Raw genomic sequence first — 14,038 nt, forward strand, 5'->3', positions numbered from 1 at the left:
CGGTCCCTGCACACCGAGCTGTGATAGCCTGCTGTCGGAAACAGCAATTATCACAGCTCAAAAACACGTCTGGGAAAGATGGCGCCATGTTAACTCAGGTCAGTACATTTACTGAGCTGAGCGCGAACGATGCTTTTACGCCTAAAACTGGGGAATTTTTTCATGGCATTCTCTGGGCCACTCATCCATGTGGACAGCTCTGAACCGACTTGAGTATGAATCCATCGTTGCAGATCATGTCCCCCCATACATGCTGTTTGTCTGCCCTGGGGCAGATGGAATCTTCCAGCAAGACAATGCGACATGTCACACGGCTAGAAATGTCTGACAGTTGTTGGAAGAGCACGGCCAAGACTTACAAGTACTTCCCTGGACCCCTGATTCACCAAACTTGAACCCAATTGAGCATCTGTGGCACCTCGATCGTCTTGTTCGCTCTTTGGATCCTCCCCCATGCACCCTGCAGTGAATGTGGAATGCTCTGTAGTCAGCATGGCGCCAGATACCTGAGACCAACGACCAGCACCTTATAAAGTCACTCCCAGCCCGTCTACTGCTGTCTGTTATGGCGGTTACTCTGGATATTAGCTGCTGGTCATAATAATGCGACTCAACTGTGTGTGTATATATATATATATATATATATATATATATATATATATATATAAAACATGCAAATTGCTGTTTTTTGGTCACCTTAGCTCTTCAAATTTTTTTTAATAAAAACTGATAAAAAGTTGTACGTACCCCAAAATGGTATTGATAAAAACTGCAGCTCACCCCGCAAAAAAATAAGTCCTCACAATGCTAAATAGGTGAAAAAACAAAAAAGTTATGGCTCTCAGAATACGGCAACACAAAACCGTTTTTTTTTTTAAGGAAATAGTTTTTTTTTTCTAAATGGCGTAAAACATAAAAAAAAAATATACATTTGGTAACACTATAATCATATTAACCCATAGAATAAGGTGAACATCTAGTTTTTACCACCTAAAGGACGCCGTAAAAGCAAAACCCCCGAAAATATGGCGTATTCGTTGTTTTTTGCCTATTTTACCCCACAAATATTTTTTTGAGCTTCCCAGTATATTATGTGGTACAATAAATAGTGCCATAAAGACTGAAACTTGTCCTGCAAAAAACAATCCCATAAAAAAAGTTATGGCTTATGGAAGGCGGTGAAGAAAAAAACAAAAATAAAAAAGTGAAGAGTGGTCTTGTCGTTAAGGGGTTAAGAGGTTTTCCATTCATAAGACATTGATGGCCTGTCCTCAGGATGGGCCATCAATATTGCATCGGTTGGGGTCTGATTCCCAACACCTCCGCAGATCCGCTGTTTTGAAGGGGCCGCAGCACTCGTACCACGCTGCTTCCCCTTCATTTCTTTAACTGCTCACACTGTGAATGGGCGACACACTTGTAGCATAGATTTACAGTATTACAGCCTCCTACCTTTGATGTGACTTGTAGAAGCCTGTATTTGTTAGGGATCTGCCAGGTACTACGTCTAGGTATACTCCTGGGATTAATCAATCCACACCTGAGGCCAGACCTGTTAGACTGACACCGTCTCCCACCAACCAGGGTGGCAGGCTCAGGAGTGGGAGAGCCTATCGCGGCCTGGTCAGTCGGAGTTAGCTCCGCCCCCTGTCCTTTATTACCTGCCGTGTTCTCTTCCTCAGTGCTTGTAATTCTTCTGGATTCCTGGCCCCACTGCTGCTTGCTCCAGCCTGCTTCTGCCGTGCTTCTGCCTTGCTGTAGTTCCGCTTTACCTGCTTCGCTTTGCCCCTGGCTTACTTCCTTCTCCGTGCTCACGTTGGTATACTCCACTTCATCCTGGTCCTGACTATTCGTTCACCGCTCCGTTTCCTCGCGGCGTTCCGTGGGCTACTGCCCCTTCCCTTGCGTGTTCCCTGTTTGTTCTCCCGTGCACTTAGACAGCGTAGGGACCGCCGCCCAGTTGTACCCCGTCGCCTAGGGCGGGTCGTTGCAAGTAGGCAGGGACAGGGCGGTGGGTAGATTAGGGCTCACTTTCCATTCACCTCCTTCCTGCCATTACAGTATTACTGTGAACTGCCGCTACAAGTGTGTTGGCCATTCACAGTGTGAGCAGTAAAGGAAATGAAGGGAAAGTAGCACCCGTATCAGAGCTGCGACAACTTCCAAAACTGCTTGTAACAGGTGGGAGGGGGTTTAGGATGGTTATTGTACCGCAGAGGAAATTGCACAGTAAGTACTTCAGACGACACTGGTACAAGATGCTGAATAGAACTTTACTCCATCAGAGGCACAATCTTCATGGTTACAATATTTGGTACATAATCTTTACGGTTTCACTAATAAATGGGCACTATACTTGACGGTTTCTGATATAACTGGTAAAAACGGGACATCGTGTTGCGTAATGGTTCAGTCTCAAGTTAAACTTGCGGTTCAGGGGATAGTTGTTCTCATATGTAGTGCTGAGCTAGCGATACTCCATTCAGCAGTCGTTTTGGTGGATCACTCACTTGGTAGCTTGCGCCCTACCTGGCAATATCGACTAGCAATCTGACAGCTCCTGCCCTGCCTGGCAATCCAATCTGGCAGCTCTCGTCCTGCCCGGCTATTCAATCTGGCTCATGCCCCGCTCGGCAAATCCTCCTACTCTGTACTGACCTCTTTCTACCTCTCCTACTTATTCCACATGCATCTCGCTTTTCCGTCTCTTTCCTCCATCACCCACCAACTACCACTGGCTCCAGAGACCGCCTCCCTATAACTCTCCCCCTTTCAGTCCACCCACACAACCAATGTTAAACTCAGACAAGACACACACTGAGGGGACAGACAGGGGAAACAGATGAGGAGGACACAAACCACATCACCACAGACCGCAGGCAAACAAGGGGACGTTAGTAATTGATGTACGGCATATCCCTCTCACAAGCTTATTGTGCCGAGGGTCAGATCCCGACCGATGAGTTATTGATGGCCTATCAAATGAAGCCCTCTTTCGGGCTAAAGGTGTTTCTTCCCATCCCAATGTAGTCACAGCCTGTCCGAAGTTCTCAGGCGCCAATCTCCTGCTATATAAAGATTCAGCTCTTCCCCTTTATGAGAAGCTGTGTAGCACATTCTCTAACTTGAGGACCTGCCTACCTGGTCATGTGATCACAGGTCCTGCACATATACCACAACAGCGCTATTCAAAATAGCTATGCAGTTTTACCACTGGGTGGCAGCAAAGCACTAAAATGATATGCACATAGAGGAACATATAGGCAGCACGCTTGGTCTTAGACCTGCAAATAAAAAGATAGAAATCAAAAGGAACAGCAACACATCAAGGATCTCGGGCACACTTTATCTCTGTACCTTTATGATAATGATTTCATAATTGTGAATAAAAACTACTGTACATGTTAGTGGGTGAGGGATTTGAAAATAAATGTATACATTTAGGCAGAAGACTTTAAAACAAAATGTCTAAGGTCATGAAAGGATGTAATAAGAGAGGATGAATAGGGTCAGACTAGGATGATAATGGCCTATGAGTAAAGTTGATCCCACTTGGGCATGATATCACGGTATGAAAATATTGCATGTTCTGTTTTAGGACTCATGTTGGCCTGCAATACAGTGTGCAGAACACAGCTATATTGTGCATTTAACTATATTGAACTGAGTTTTCCCCTCGAGGCAACAAGAATACGTTTTTTTGGGAGAACTTAGTCTGGTGTATGTCATGTCGCGACTTGTCATAACAGAAAATACTGCATACGGTGAATAATGTCACCATTCAGTACAAGTAGATAATGCACTGCCATAATATAAATACAAAAAAATACTGCGATACACAGCACACACCAATAATGTTGCCATATACTGTACACACCAGTAATGCCAACATACAAAGTAAACATGCTAACACCTTATACCATGCAAAGAAATAATGTCTACATGTACTGAATGCACAAATGATGCCACACAATAATACTGCCATTAACTGTATACATAAAAACAATACATAATATCTCCATAACCTGTACACATAAATAATATCTCCATATATTGTACACATGAGTAATATCGCTGTATACTGTACACAATAAATTATATTTCCATATACTGTACACATAAATAATATCTCCATATAATATCTCCATATACTGTACACAATAAATAATACCACCATATGCTGTACACATACATAATATCTCCATATACTGTACACATAAATAATATCTCCATATGCTGTACACATAAATAATATCTCCATATACTGTACACAATAAATAATACCACCATATGCTGTACACATAAATAATATCTCCATATACTGTACACATAAATAATATCTCCATATACTGTACATATAAATATCTCCATATACTGTACATATAAATATCTCCATATATTGTACTCATAAATAATATCTCCATATACTGTACACATAAATATCTCCATATACTGTACATATAAATATCTCCATATACTGTACATATAAATATCTCCATATACTGTACATATAACTATCTCCATATACTGTACACATAAATAATATCTCCATATAATATCTCCATATACTGTACACAATAAATAATATCTCCATATACTGTACATATAAATATCTCCATATATTGTACTCATAAATAATATCTCCATATACTGTACACATACATAATATCTCCATATACTGTACATATAAATAATATCTCCATATACTGTACACATAAATAATATCTCCATATAATATCTCCATATACTGTGCACAATAAATAATATCTCCATATACTGTACACAACAAATAATATCTCCATATACTGTACACAACAAATAATATCTCCATATACTGTACACAACAAATATCTCCATATACTGTACACAACAAATAATATCTCTATAGACTGTACACAACAAATAATATCTCCATATACTGTGCACAATAGATAATATCTCTATTTACTGTACTCATCAATAATACCACCATGCAGGGGTCTGTAAGACAGCGACTGCTTCATCATTATAGGAGGGAGGGCCTACCCACCAGCCTGGGTCTGACTAGAGCCATCTGGCTGAATTATAACACTGTCGCCACCCATATGGAAGGCCCAGGACCGTGGGTATAATCTTTCTCCTGTACAGATGATGTGGTCTGTCTTGTACTGAAGTTGCTTGAGCATCACACAATTAAAGGCCCCCCTTTTGCCTCAATGTCTTCCATCGACCCATGATATTATTCACCAAAAATAGCACCAGTGGCACTAAGGATGTTATTTACAATTATGTAAAGTTTATTTAATAAAGTGTTATATAAAAAAAATGTTTAGTGTAATAGATAGAAAAATGCAGAACTATTCCAAACAATTTCATTTGTAAGTTCTTAAGATTCAGCTGCTAATTATAATTTAATTTATATTTTTCAATTGACTTAAACAAAGGAAACTCATGAGACATTGTCAACAATTCCCCCGAGACTTATTGTACCCGGCACCTTGTCTTTATTTTCTATATAAATATCTACAGGTCGTCCATTATTAGTTCATATTCTTGTGTCTGACGGACACACAACATGATTTAGATGTTTTCTAAAACTCCATTTATTTGCCTCTGGGACATTTTTTGAGAACAAAACTACATTCATACAAAAAATAATTTGAAAATGAATGGAAAGATTAAGGAACGTGATGTAAGTATTGTGAGGTAAACCTGTGTGATTCAATACGTAATAAAGACTTTCTAAGATGATGCTGAACATGTCTGACATATCTATAAATATACAGTATATAAAAATAGCCAAATATGTTCCCAATTTGTTGTTTAAAGGGATCATCCAGAAATGCTTTTAGTAGCGGTAGTAAAGTAATGTGCAGTAATTCTAGCATAATATATATATATATATTTTTTGCTTCCCTGTGTCCCCCTTGGCGGGAGCTCCATAAATACATGTGTTAGGAGTTTGATGTGGAGGAATTGGAGTGGCTGCACAGAGCCCTGACCTCAACCCCAGCAAACACATTTGAATTGAAATGCCAATTGTGAGCCAGACCTTCTACCCAACATCAGCGTCTCACCCCACAAATGCTCTTTTGGCCGAATAGGCACACGTTTCCATAGACACACTCCAAAATCGCGTGGAAAGTCTTTCCAGAAGAGAATGGGCTGTTATATTCACAAAAGGGATCCAAAAACACCAATGGTTTCGGAATGGAATATGCAATAATCTCATATAGGTGATTACCAGGGGTCCACATACTTTTGACCAGACACTTTTTTATTATATTTAAATATATATTAATCATTTTAAAAGGCAACTGCTTCATATTAGTCCCATATAAAACTTTAACATCGTGAATGAGAATGTATAAAAGAAAAAAAATATTTATGGATACCCAATTAAATCTTTTTTATTTCTTTTTTTCAAATTAAGAAAACCGGCCATGTTGTAAATCTAGAAAACAGAAAGTAATATTTTATTCACTTACATTTCTGTATTTTTACTTTTTAATAATTGTTTGGTCATGTCTTCAATTCCAAATATAAATGATGAGTAATTATTATTTATTTTTTTAATATTAAGAAAATTGGCCATGTTGTAAATATAGAAATTAGAATGTAACATTTTATTCACTAATATTTAGGTATTTTTACTATTTTATATTTGTTTGGTCAAGTCTTAAATTCTTAATATAAATGATGATCAATATAATCAAAATTCTAGAATTCTATACCACAAACCAATATTATGATCTGAGTCAAAGTAGGGAATGTTGGTAGCAATAATGATGCACATATGTGATCGATAATAAATGGTAAATATTAATTGAATTAGTAGCTCAAAAATATTAGTTAGAACTAATTGTGTAAAGGACAAATTTTGTAAAGGACAAATTAGAAATTTCTAAGCAGTCTATACATGATATGACATATATTACAGTCCGGAGCACTTTCACTGTTGTAAAAATGTTACTGCTTTTGGTTTATTACATCATAATTATCTGTTCTACACACAGGAGAACAATCTGACTATGGTCACTGAGTTTTGCCTCTTAGCTTTTCATGTTGGCTAAGATTTAGGACTTTTACTTTTCTGTCTTCTCCTCGTGGTTTACTGTGGGACAATATGTGGGAACCTCCTGATCATCACCCTGGTGTCCATCAGTAAGAACCTCCACACTCCAATGTACTTCTTCCTCACACAACTGTCCATCAGTGACATCTTGTTGACCACGACTATTGTACCCAACATGCTCCAGATTCTACTGAGTAATGGGAGGACCATTACCTTTATTAACTGTTTGACTCAGTTTTATTTTTTCGGGGCCTCAGAAACATTTGAATGTCTTCTCCTCACAGTGATGTCTTATGACCGATATGTGGCCATCTGTAATCCCCTTCGTTACATCTCTATCATGACAAGTGGACATTGTATGATTTTGGCCGCCATCTCTTGGTTGCTTGGATTTTCCATTAGTTTGATTTACATCATCACAATATCTAAGCTAAGTTTCTGTGGACCCAATATCATTGACCATTTTTTCTGTGATCTTCTTCCCTTACTAGAACTTGCCTGTTCCGATACCTTTATTATTCAGCTGGAAGTATATTTGTATTCCAATTGTAATAATTCCAACCACAATCATTGTAGTGTCTTATACTTATATAGTTTTAGCAATCTTAAGGATTCCATCCAGTACCGGTAGACAGAAAGCCTTCTCCACCTGTAGCTCCCACCTCATTGTCGTCTCCATATTTTACTGGACTATGTTCAGTGTTTATGTTGTCCCAACAAAAGGTTTAACACTCACCATGAGCAAAATCCTATCCCTGCTCTACACTGTGTTTACTCCTTTGGTCAACCCTATAATATACAGTTTAAGAAATAAAGACATTAGAAAAGCCATACAAGAAGCAGTACAAGAAGCAGTACAAAAGTGTGTGATCTGGTAAATTATTCATAATATTAAATATAGTACACTATATAGCCAAAGGTATGCGGACACCTGACCATCCCATTTATATGAGATTATTGGACACTCTATTCCGAAATTATGGGTGTTAATATGGAGTTGTGCCCTCTTTTGCGGCTGATACAGTATCCACTCTTTAAGGAAGGCTTTCCACAAGATTCTGATGTATGTCTGGGAGAGTTTTTGCTTATTCAGCCAAAATATCATGTGTGTGGTCAAGCCCTGATGTTGAACGAGGTCTAACTGGCCATCGGCATTCCAATTCATCCCAAAGGTTTTGGATGGGGTTAAAGTCGGGCACTGTACAGCCATTTGAGTTACATAGTTACATAGTTACATAGTTAGTACGGCTGAAAAAAGACACATGTCCATCAAGTTCAACCAAGGGAAGGGAAAAGGGAAGGAAAAATTTCTACACATAGGAGCTAATATTTTTTTGTTCTAGGAAATTATCTAACCCTTTTTTAAAGCCATCTACTGTCCCTGCTGTGACCAGCTCCTGCGGTAGGCTATTCCATAGATTGAACCTTTTTTTCTCCAGACGGAGGGAGTGCCCCCTTGTTTTTTGAGGGGGTTTTACAAGGAACAGGATTTCACCATATTTTTTGTATGTGCCATTAATATATTTATATAAGTTAATCATGTCCCCCCTTAGTCGTCTTTTTTCAAGGCTAAATAGGTTTAATTCTTTCAATCTTTCCTCATAACTTAAATTCTCCATGCCCCTAATTAGCTTCGTTGCTCTTCTTTGTATTTTTTTCCAACTTCAGGGCATCCTTTCTATGAACTGGAGCCCAGAACTGAACTGCATATTCTAGATGAGGCCTCACTTATGCTTTGTAAAGTGGTAATATTACATCCCTGTCCCGCGAGTCCATGCCTCTTTTAATACACGACAATATCCTGCTGGCCTTTGAAGCAGCTGATTGACACTGCATGTTGTTATTGAGTTTATGATTTACAAGTACACCCAGATCCTTCTCAACAAGTGAATCCGCCAGTGTAGCTCCCCCTAGTACATATGATGCATGCAGGTTGTTGGTACCCAGATGCATAACTTTACATTTATCTACATTAAACTTCATCTGCCAAGTGGACGCCAAAACACTTAGTTTGTTTAAATCTGCCTGCAATTCATGAACATCTTCCATAGACTGAACTATATTACATAGCTTGGTGTCATCTGCAAAAATAGAAATAGTGCTATTAATCCCATCCTCTATATCATTAATAAATAAGTTGAATAATAGTGGTCCCAGCACTGAACCCTGGGGTACACCACTTATAACCGGTGACCATTCAGAGAAGGAATCATTGACCACAACTCTCTGGATACGGTCCTTGAGCCAATTCTCAATCCAATTACAAACTATATTTTCTAAACCTATAGTCCTTAATTTACCCATTAGGCGTCTATGGGGGACAGTGTCAAATGCCTTTGCAAAGTCCAAAAACACTAAATCCACAGCGGCCCCTCTGTCTAGACTTCTGCTCACCTCTTCATAAAAACAGATTAGGTTAGTTTGACAACTTCTGTCCTTAGTAAAACCGTGCTGGCTGTCACTTATAATGCTATTTATTGTCACATAATCCTGTATATAGTCCCTCAATAGCCCCTCAAACATTTTCCCCACGATGGATGTTAAGCTTACTGGTCTATAATTACCTGGGGAAGACCTAGAGCCCTTTTTGAAAATAGGCACCACATTTGCGCTGCGCCAGTCCCTTGGCACTATACCAGTCACTAGAGATTCTCTGAATATTATGAAAAGGGGGACAGAAATAACTGAACTAAGCTCTTTAAGAATTCTAGGGTGTAACCCATCTGGTCCCGGGGCCTTGTGCACATTTATTTTATTTAATTTAGCTTGGACCATCTCTACATTCATCCAATTCAGTATATCAACTGATATATTAACAGCACTGGCACCGGCTACATCGGCTGCTCTTTCTTCAGTTGTATATACAGAGCTAAAGAACCCATTTAGTAACTCTGCCTTATCTTGATCCCCTGTGATCAACTCCCCATTACCATTATCTAGGGGTCCTACATATTCAGACCTTAGCTTTTTAGCATTTATATACTTGAAGAATTTTTTGGGATTTGTTTTACTATCCTTGGCCACCTGCCTTTCATTTTGTATTTTTGCTAATTTTATTACATTTTTACAGATTTTATTAAGCTCTTTATATTTTACAAAGGCTACAGCTGTACCCTCAGATTTGTATTTTTTAAATGCCCTTTTTTTGTCATGTATTGCCCCTTTCACAGAAGGTGTAAGCCATGTGGGGTTTAATTTGAGTCGTTTATACTTGTTACCTATAGGAATAAATTTTGCACTATAATAACTCAAAGTAGATTTGAAAATCTCCCATTTATCATTTGTTCCATTATTTGACATTAGTTCTTCCCAGTCCATATCCTGAATTGCAGCCCTCATCCTGGGGAAATTGGCTTTCTTAAAATTAAATGTTTTTGCCCTCCCAGCCTGCGTTTGTTTTTTACAGTATAGGTAAAATGTAACTATATTATGATCACTGTTACCGAGGTTTTCACGAACATTGACATTCCCAACAAGATCTGCATTATTAGAAATGACCAGATCCAACAGAGCTTCACCTCTAGTCGGGTCTTCCACAAACTGGCCCATAAAATTTTCCTGCAACAGGTTGAGGAAATGTCTCCCCTTTGCAGTTGAAGCCGAACCATGACACCAATTAATATCCCGGAAATTAAAATCTCCCATTATCACTACAGTACCCGCCTGTGCAGCCTGCTCCATCTGTTTATATAGCTGAACATCCATCTCCTCAGTTATATTGGGGGGTCTATAGATTACACCAAAAGTAATTTTTTCAGTGTTTACCTCCCTTTCTAGTTCCACCCACAAGGTTTCAACCTCCTCACAGTCTTCACCCACTATTGTCTCTTTCACACTCGCCTTCATATCACTTCTCACATACAGACATACACCACCACCTTTCCTATTTGTCCTGTCTTTCCGAAAAAGTGTAAAACCCTGTAGATTTACAGCCCAGTCATGTGAAGAGTCCAGCCATGTTTCAGCAACACCAACTATATCTATATTTTCTTCCAGTATCAAGGCCTCCAGCTCCCCCATTTTGCTTGCTAAACTTCTGGCATTTGTGAACATACACTTTAACTTGCCTGTCAGTTTTTCACTTTTATTATCAGAAATGTGATTTGACATTAATCGGTCCTTTTTATTTACACTGATGTTTTGTAACGAAAGGATCTCCTTATCTTGTTGTCTAGTCCTCTCCCCACATTCTGTTTCTCCCCCCACCAATATAGTCTGACCCCTCTCTAACCTGGCTACCCCTTTTTTTTCTACATTGACCTCCCTCCTCAGCCTTAGTTTAAATACTCCGCCACCCCAGCTAGAATTCTCTCCCCCAGCACAGCGGACCCCCTTCCATTTAGGTGCAAATCATCTGCAGAATACAGTTTGTACCCCAATGAAAAGTCAGCCCAGTGCTCTAGGAACCCAAATCCTTCTCCTCTACACCAAGACTTCAGCCATGCATTTAACTCCCTAAGCTCCCGCTGTCTTTCCTGTGATGCGCATGGCACAGGCAGTATTCCTGAGAATACAACCTTGGAGGTCCTTCCCTTCAGCTTGTAGCCTAGTTCTTTAAAATTATTCTTAAGGCTCCTCCACCTACCATTTATTCTGTCGTTGGTACCGACATGGACCACGACAGCTGGATCATCACCAGCCCCTCCCAGCAATTTGTCCACCCGTTCCACCACATGCCGAACCCTGGCACCAGGGAGACAGCAAACCATTCGGTTGAGGCGGTCTTGGCGACAAATTATTCTATCCGTCTTCCTGATTATAGAATCCCCTACAACTATCAATTGTCTTGGCTTACCTGCATTACCATCCCGCCGACTACTAGCTGGGCTGTTCTCCCGGCTGTTAGGGAGATCAGTATCCACTAGGGCTGCCTTTTCTGAGACTGACACCCTCGCATCATCACCCAACCTGGCAATTTTGCTTGGAATGCCAGAAACCGGATCGGCCTTCCTTGTCTTTGACCCCTTTCTACTGCCCCTAACTACATTAACCCAGCTACTTACCTGATCCTGCTCACCCATGTCTTCACCCTCCAGTTCTAACCCACTAACTGCATGCTCTGTGAGCAGCAAGCTCCGCTTAAAATTGTCTATCTTCCTCAGTGTTGCATTTTGCTCCTCCAGATCTCTAATGCGAGCTTCCAGGTGAACAACATGCTCACATCTGCCACAGAGATATTCACCCTGGAACTCCGGCTCCAGTCGTGTATACATATGACAAACTGTGCACTGAAGAAAACCTCCAATCTTGCTATCCATTATCCAAGTTACACCAAAACAGCAATCAATTGTCAAAGTACTTACTGGGGCTTCAACTCCTCTTTTCAACTCCGGTTTTAGAACTCCACTTAGTTTACAAGCCACTTAAATCACCAAGCTCAGAAAGAGCAAGCTCAAAATGAGGTCTGCTGACTAATTTATACCACCTGTGTCCAGTTAACCCCTTCCCCCTCGTCAGCTGCTCAGCTGGAACGAATCTGCAAGGGAAAAAAAAAAAAATTTACAAATTTTTTTTTTAAATTGTGTGAGTTTTTGCTATCTTCTATTTGCTAGCAATCAAAACAGATTCACAAACACAGAAATACAGCAACACAATACAGAAGTACAGCAACACAATCCGGTTTTAGAACTCCACTTAGTTCACAAGCCACTTAAACCACCAAGCTCAGAAAGAGCAAGCTCAAAATGAGGTCTGCTGACTAATTTATACCACCTGTGTCCAGTTAACCCCTTCCCCCTCGTCAGCTGCTCAGCTGGAACGAATCTGCAAGGGAAAAAAAAAAAAATTTACAAATTTTTTTTTTAAATTGTGTGAGTTTTTGCTATCTTCTATTTGCTAGCAATCAAAACAGATTCACAAACACAGAAATACAGCAACACAATACAGAAGTACAGCAACACAATCCGGTTTTAGAACTCCACTTAGTTCACAAGCCACTTAAACCACCAAGCTCAGAAAGAGCAAGCTCAAAATGAGGTCTGCTGACTAATTTATACCACCTGTGTCCAGTTAACCTCTTCCCCCTCGTCAGCTGCTCAGCTGGAACGAATCTGCAAGGGAAAAAAAAAAAATGTACACATTTTTTTTTTAAATTGTGTGAGTTTTTGCTATCTTCTATTTGCTAGCAATCAAAACAGATTCACAAACACAGAAATACAGCAACACAATACAGAAGTACAGCAACACAATCCGGTTTTAGAACTCCACTTAGTTCACAAGCCACTTAAACCACCAAGCTTAGAAAGAGCAAGCTCAAAATGAGGTCTGCTGACTAATTTATACCACCTGTGTCCAGTTAACCCCTTCCCCCTCGTCAGCTGCTCAGCTGGAACGAATCTGCAAGGGAAAAAAAAAAAAAATTTACAAATTTTTTTTTTAAATTGTGTGAGTTTTTGCTATCTTCTATTTGCTAGCAATCAAAACAGATTCACAAACACAGAAATACAGCAACACAATACAGAAGTACAGCAACACAATCCGGTTTTAGAACTCCACTTAGTTCACAAGCCACTTAAACCACCAAGCTCAGAAAGAGCAAGCTCAAAATGAGGTCTGCTGACTAATTTATACCACCTGTGTCCAGTTAACCCCTTCCCCCTCGTCAGCTGCTCAGCTGGAACGAATCTGCAAGGGAAAAAAAAAAAATGTACACATTTTTTTTTTAAATTGTGTGAGTTTTTGCTATCTTCTATTTGCTAGCAATCAAAACAGATTCACAAACACAGAAATACAGCAACACAATACATATCCCTATTCCGTCTTTTGTAATGTGAAAGAAATAATACGGCTCCATAACAGGATATTCACCTGCTGGCAAAACAAATTTCAACAAATTCACTCATATCTTAAACTATAATGATCTTTGTGTAAGGTCAACATTTTCTTCAGCAAGCCTATATCAAAATGTGAGTTTTCATGTGAATAAATATTCCCAAGCCCCTTGTATAAATAAAAAAAAAATAATAATAATAATAATAATTTTTA

General features: G+C 39.4%; 1 protein-coding gene across 1 annotated transcript; it reads left to right on the forward strand.

The window, feature by feature from the left end:
• The first annotated feature begins 5,644 nt into the window (after nucleotides 1-5,644).
• LOC142750630 (olfactory receptor 11L1-like) lies at nucleotides 5,645-7,932 on the forward strand. Its single transcript, XM_075859626.1, is given in 3 exon segments — nucleotides 5,645-5,675; nucleotides 7,060-7,585; nucleotides 7,587-7,932. Coding segments are annotated over 3 exon segments (903 nt in total).
• Nucleotides 7,933-14,038: the final 6,106 nt, after the last annotated feature.

The sequence above is a fragment of the Rhinoderma darwinii genome, chromosome 3 (assembly GCF_050947455.1).
Source record: "Rhinoderma darwinii isolate aRhiDar2 chromosome 3, aRhiDar2.hap1, whole genome shotgun sequence".
Taxonomy (NCBI): Eukaryota; Metazoa; Chordata; class Amphibia; order Anura; family Rhinodermatidae; genus Rhinoderma; species Rhinoderma darwinii.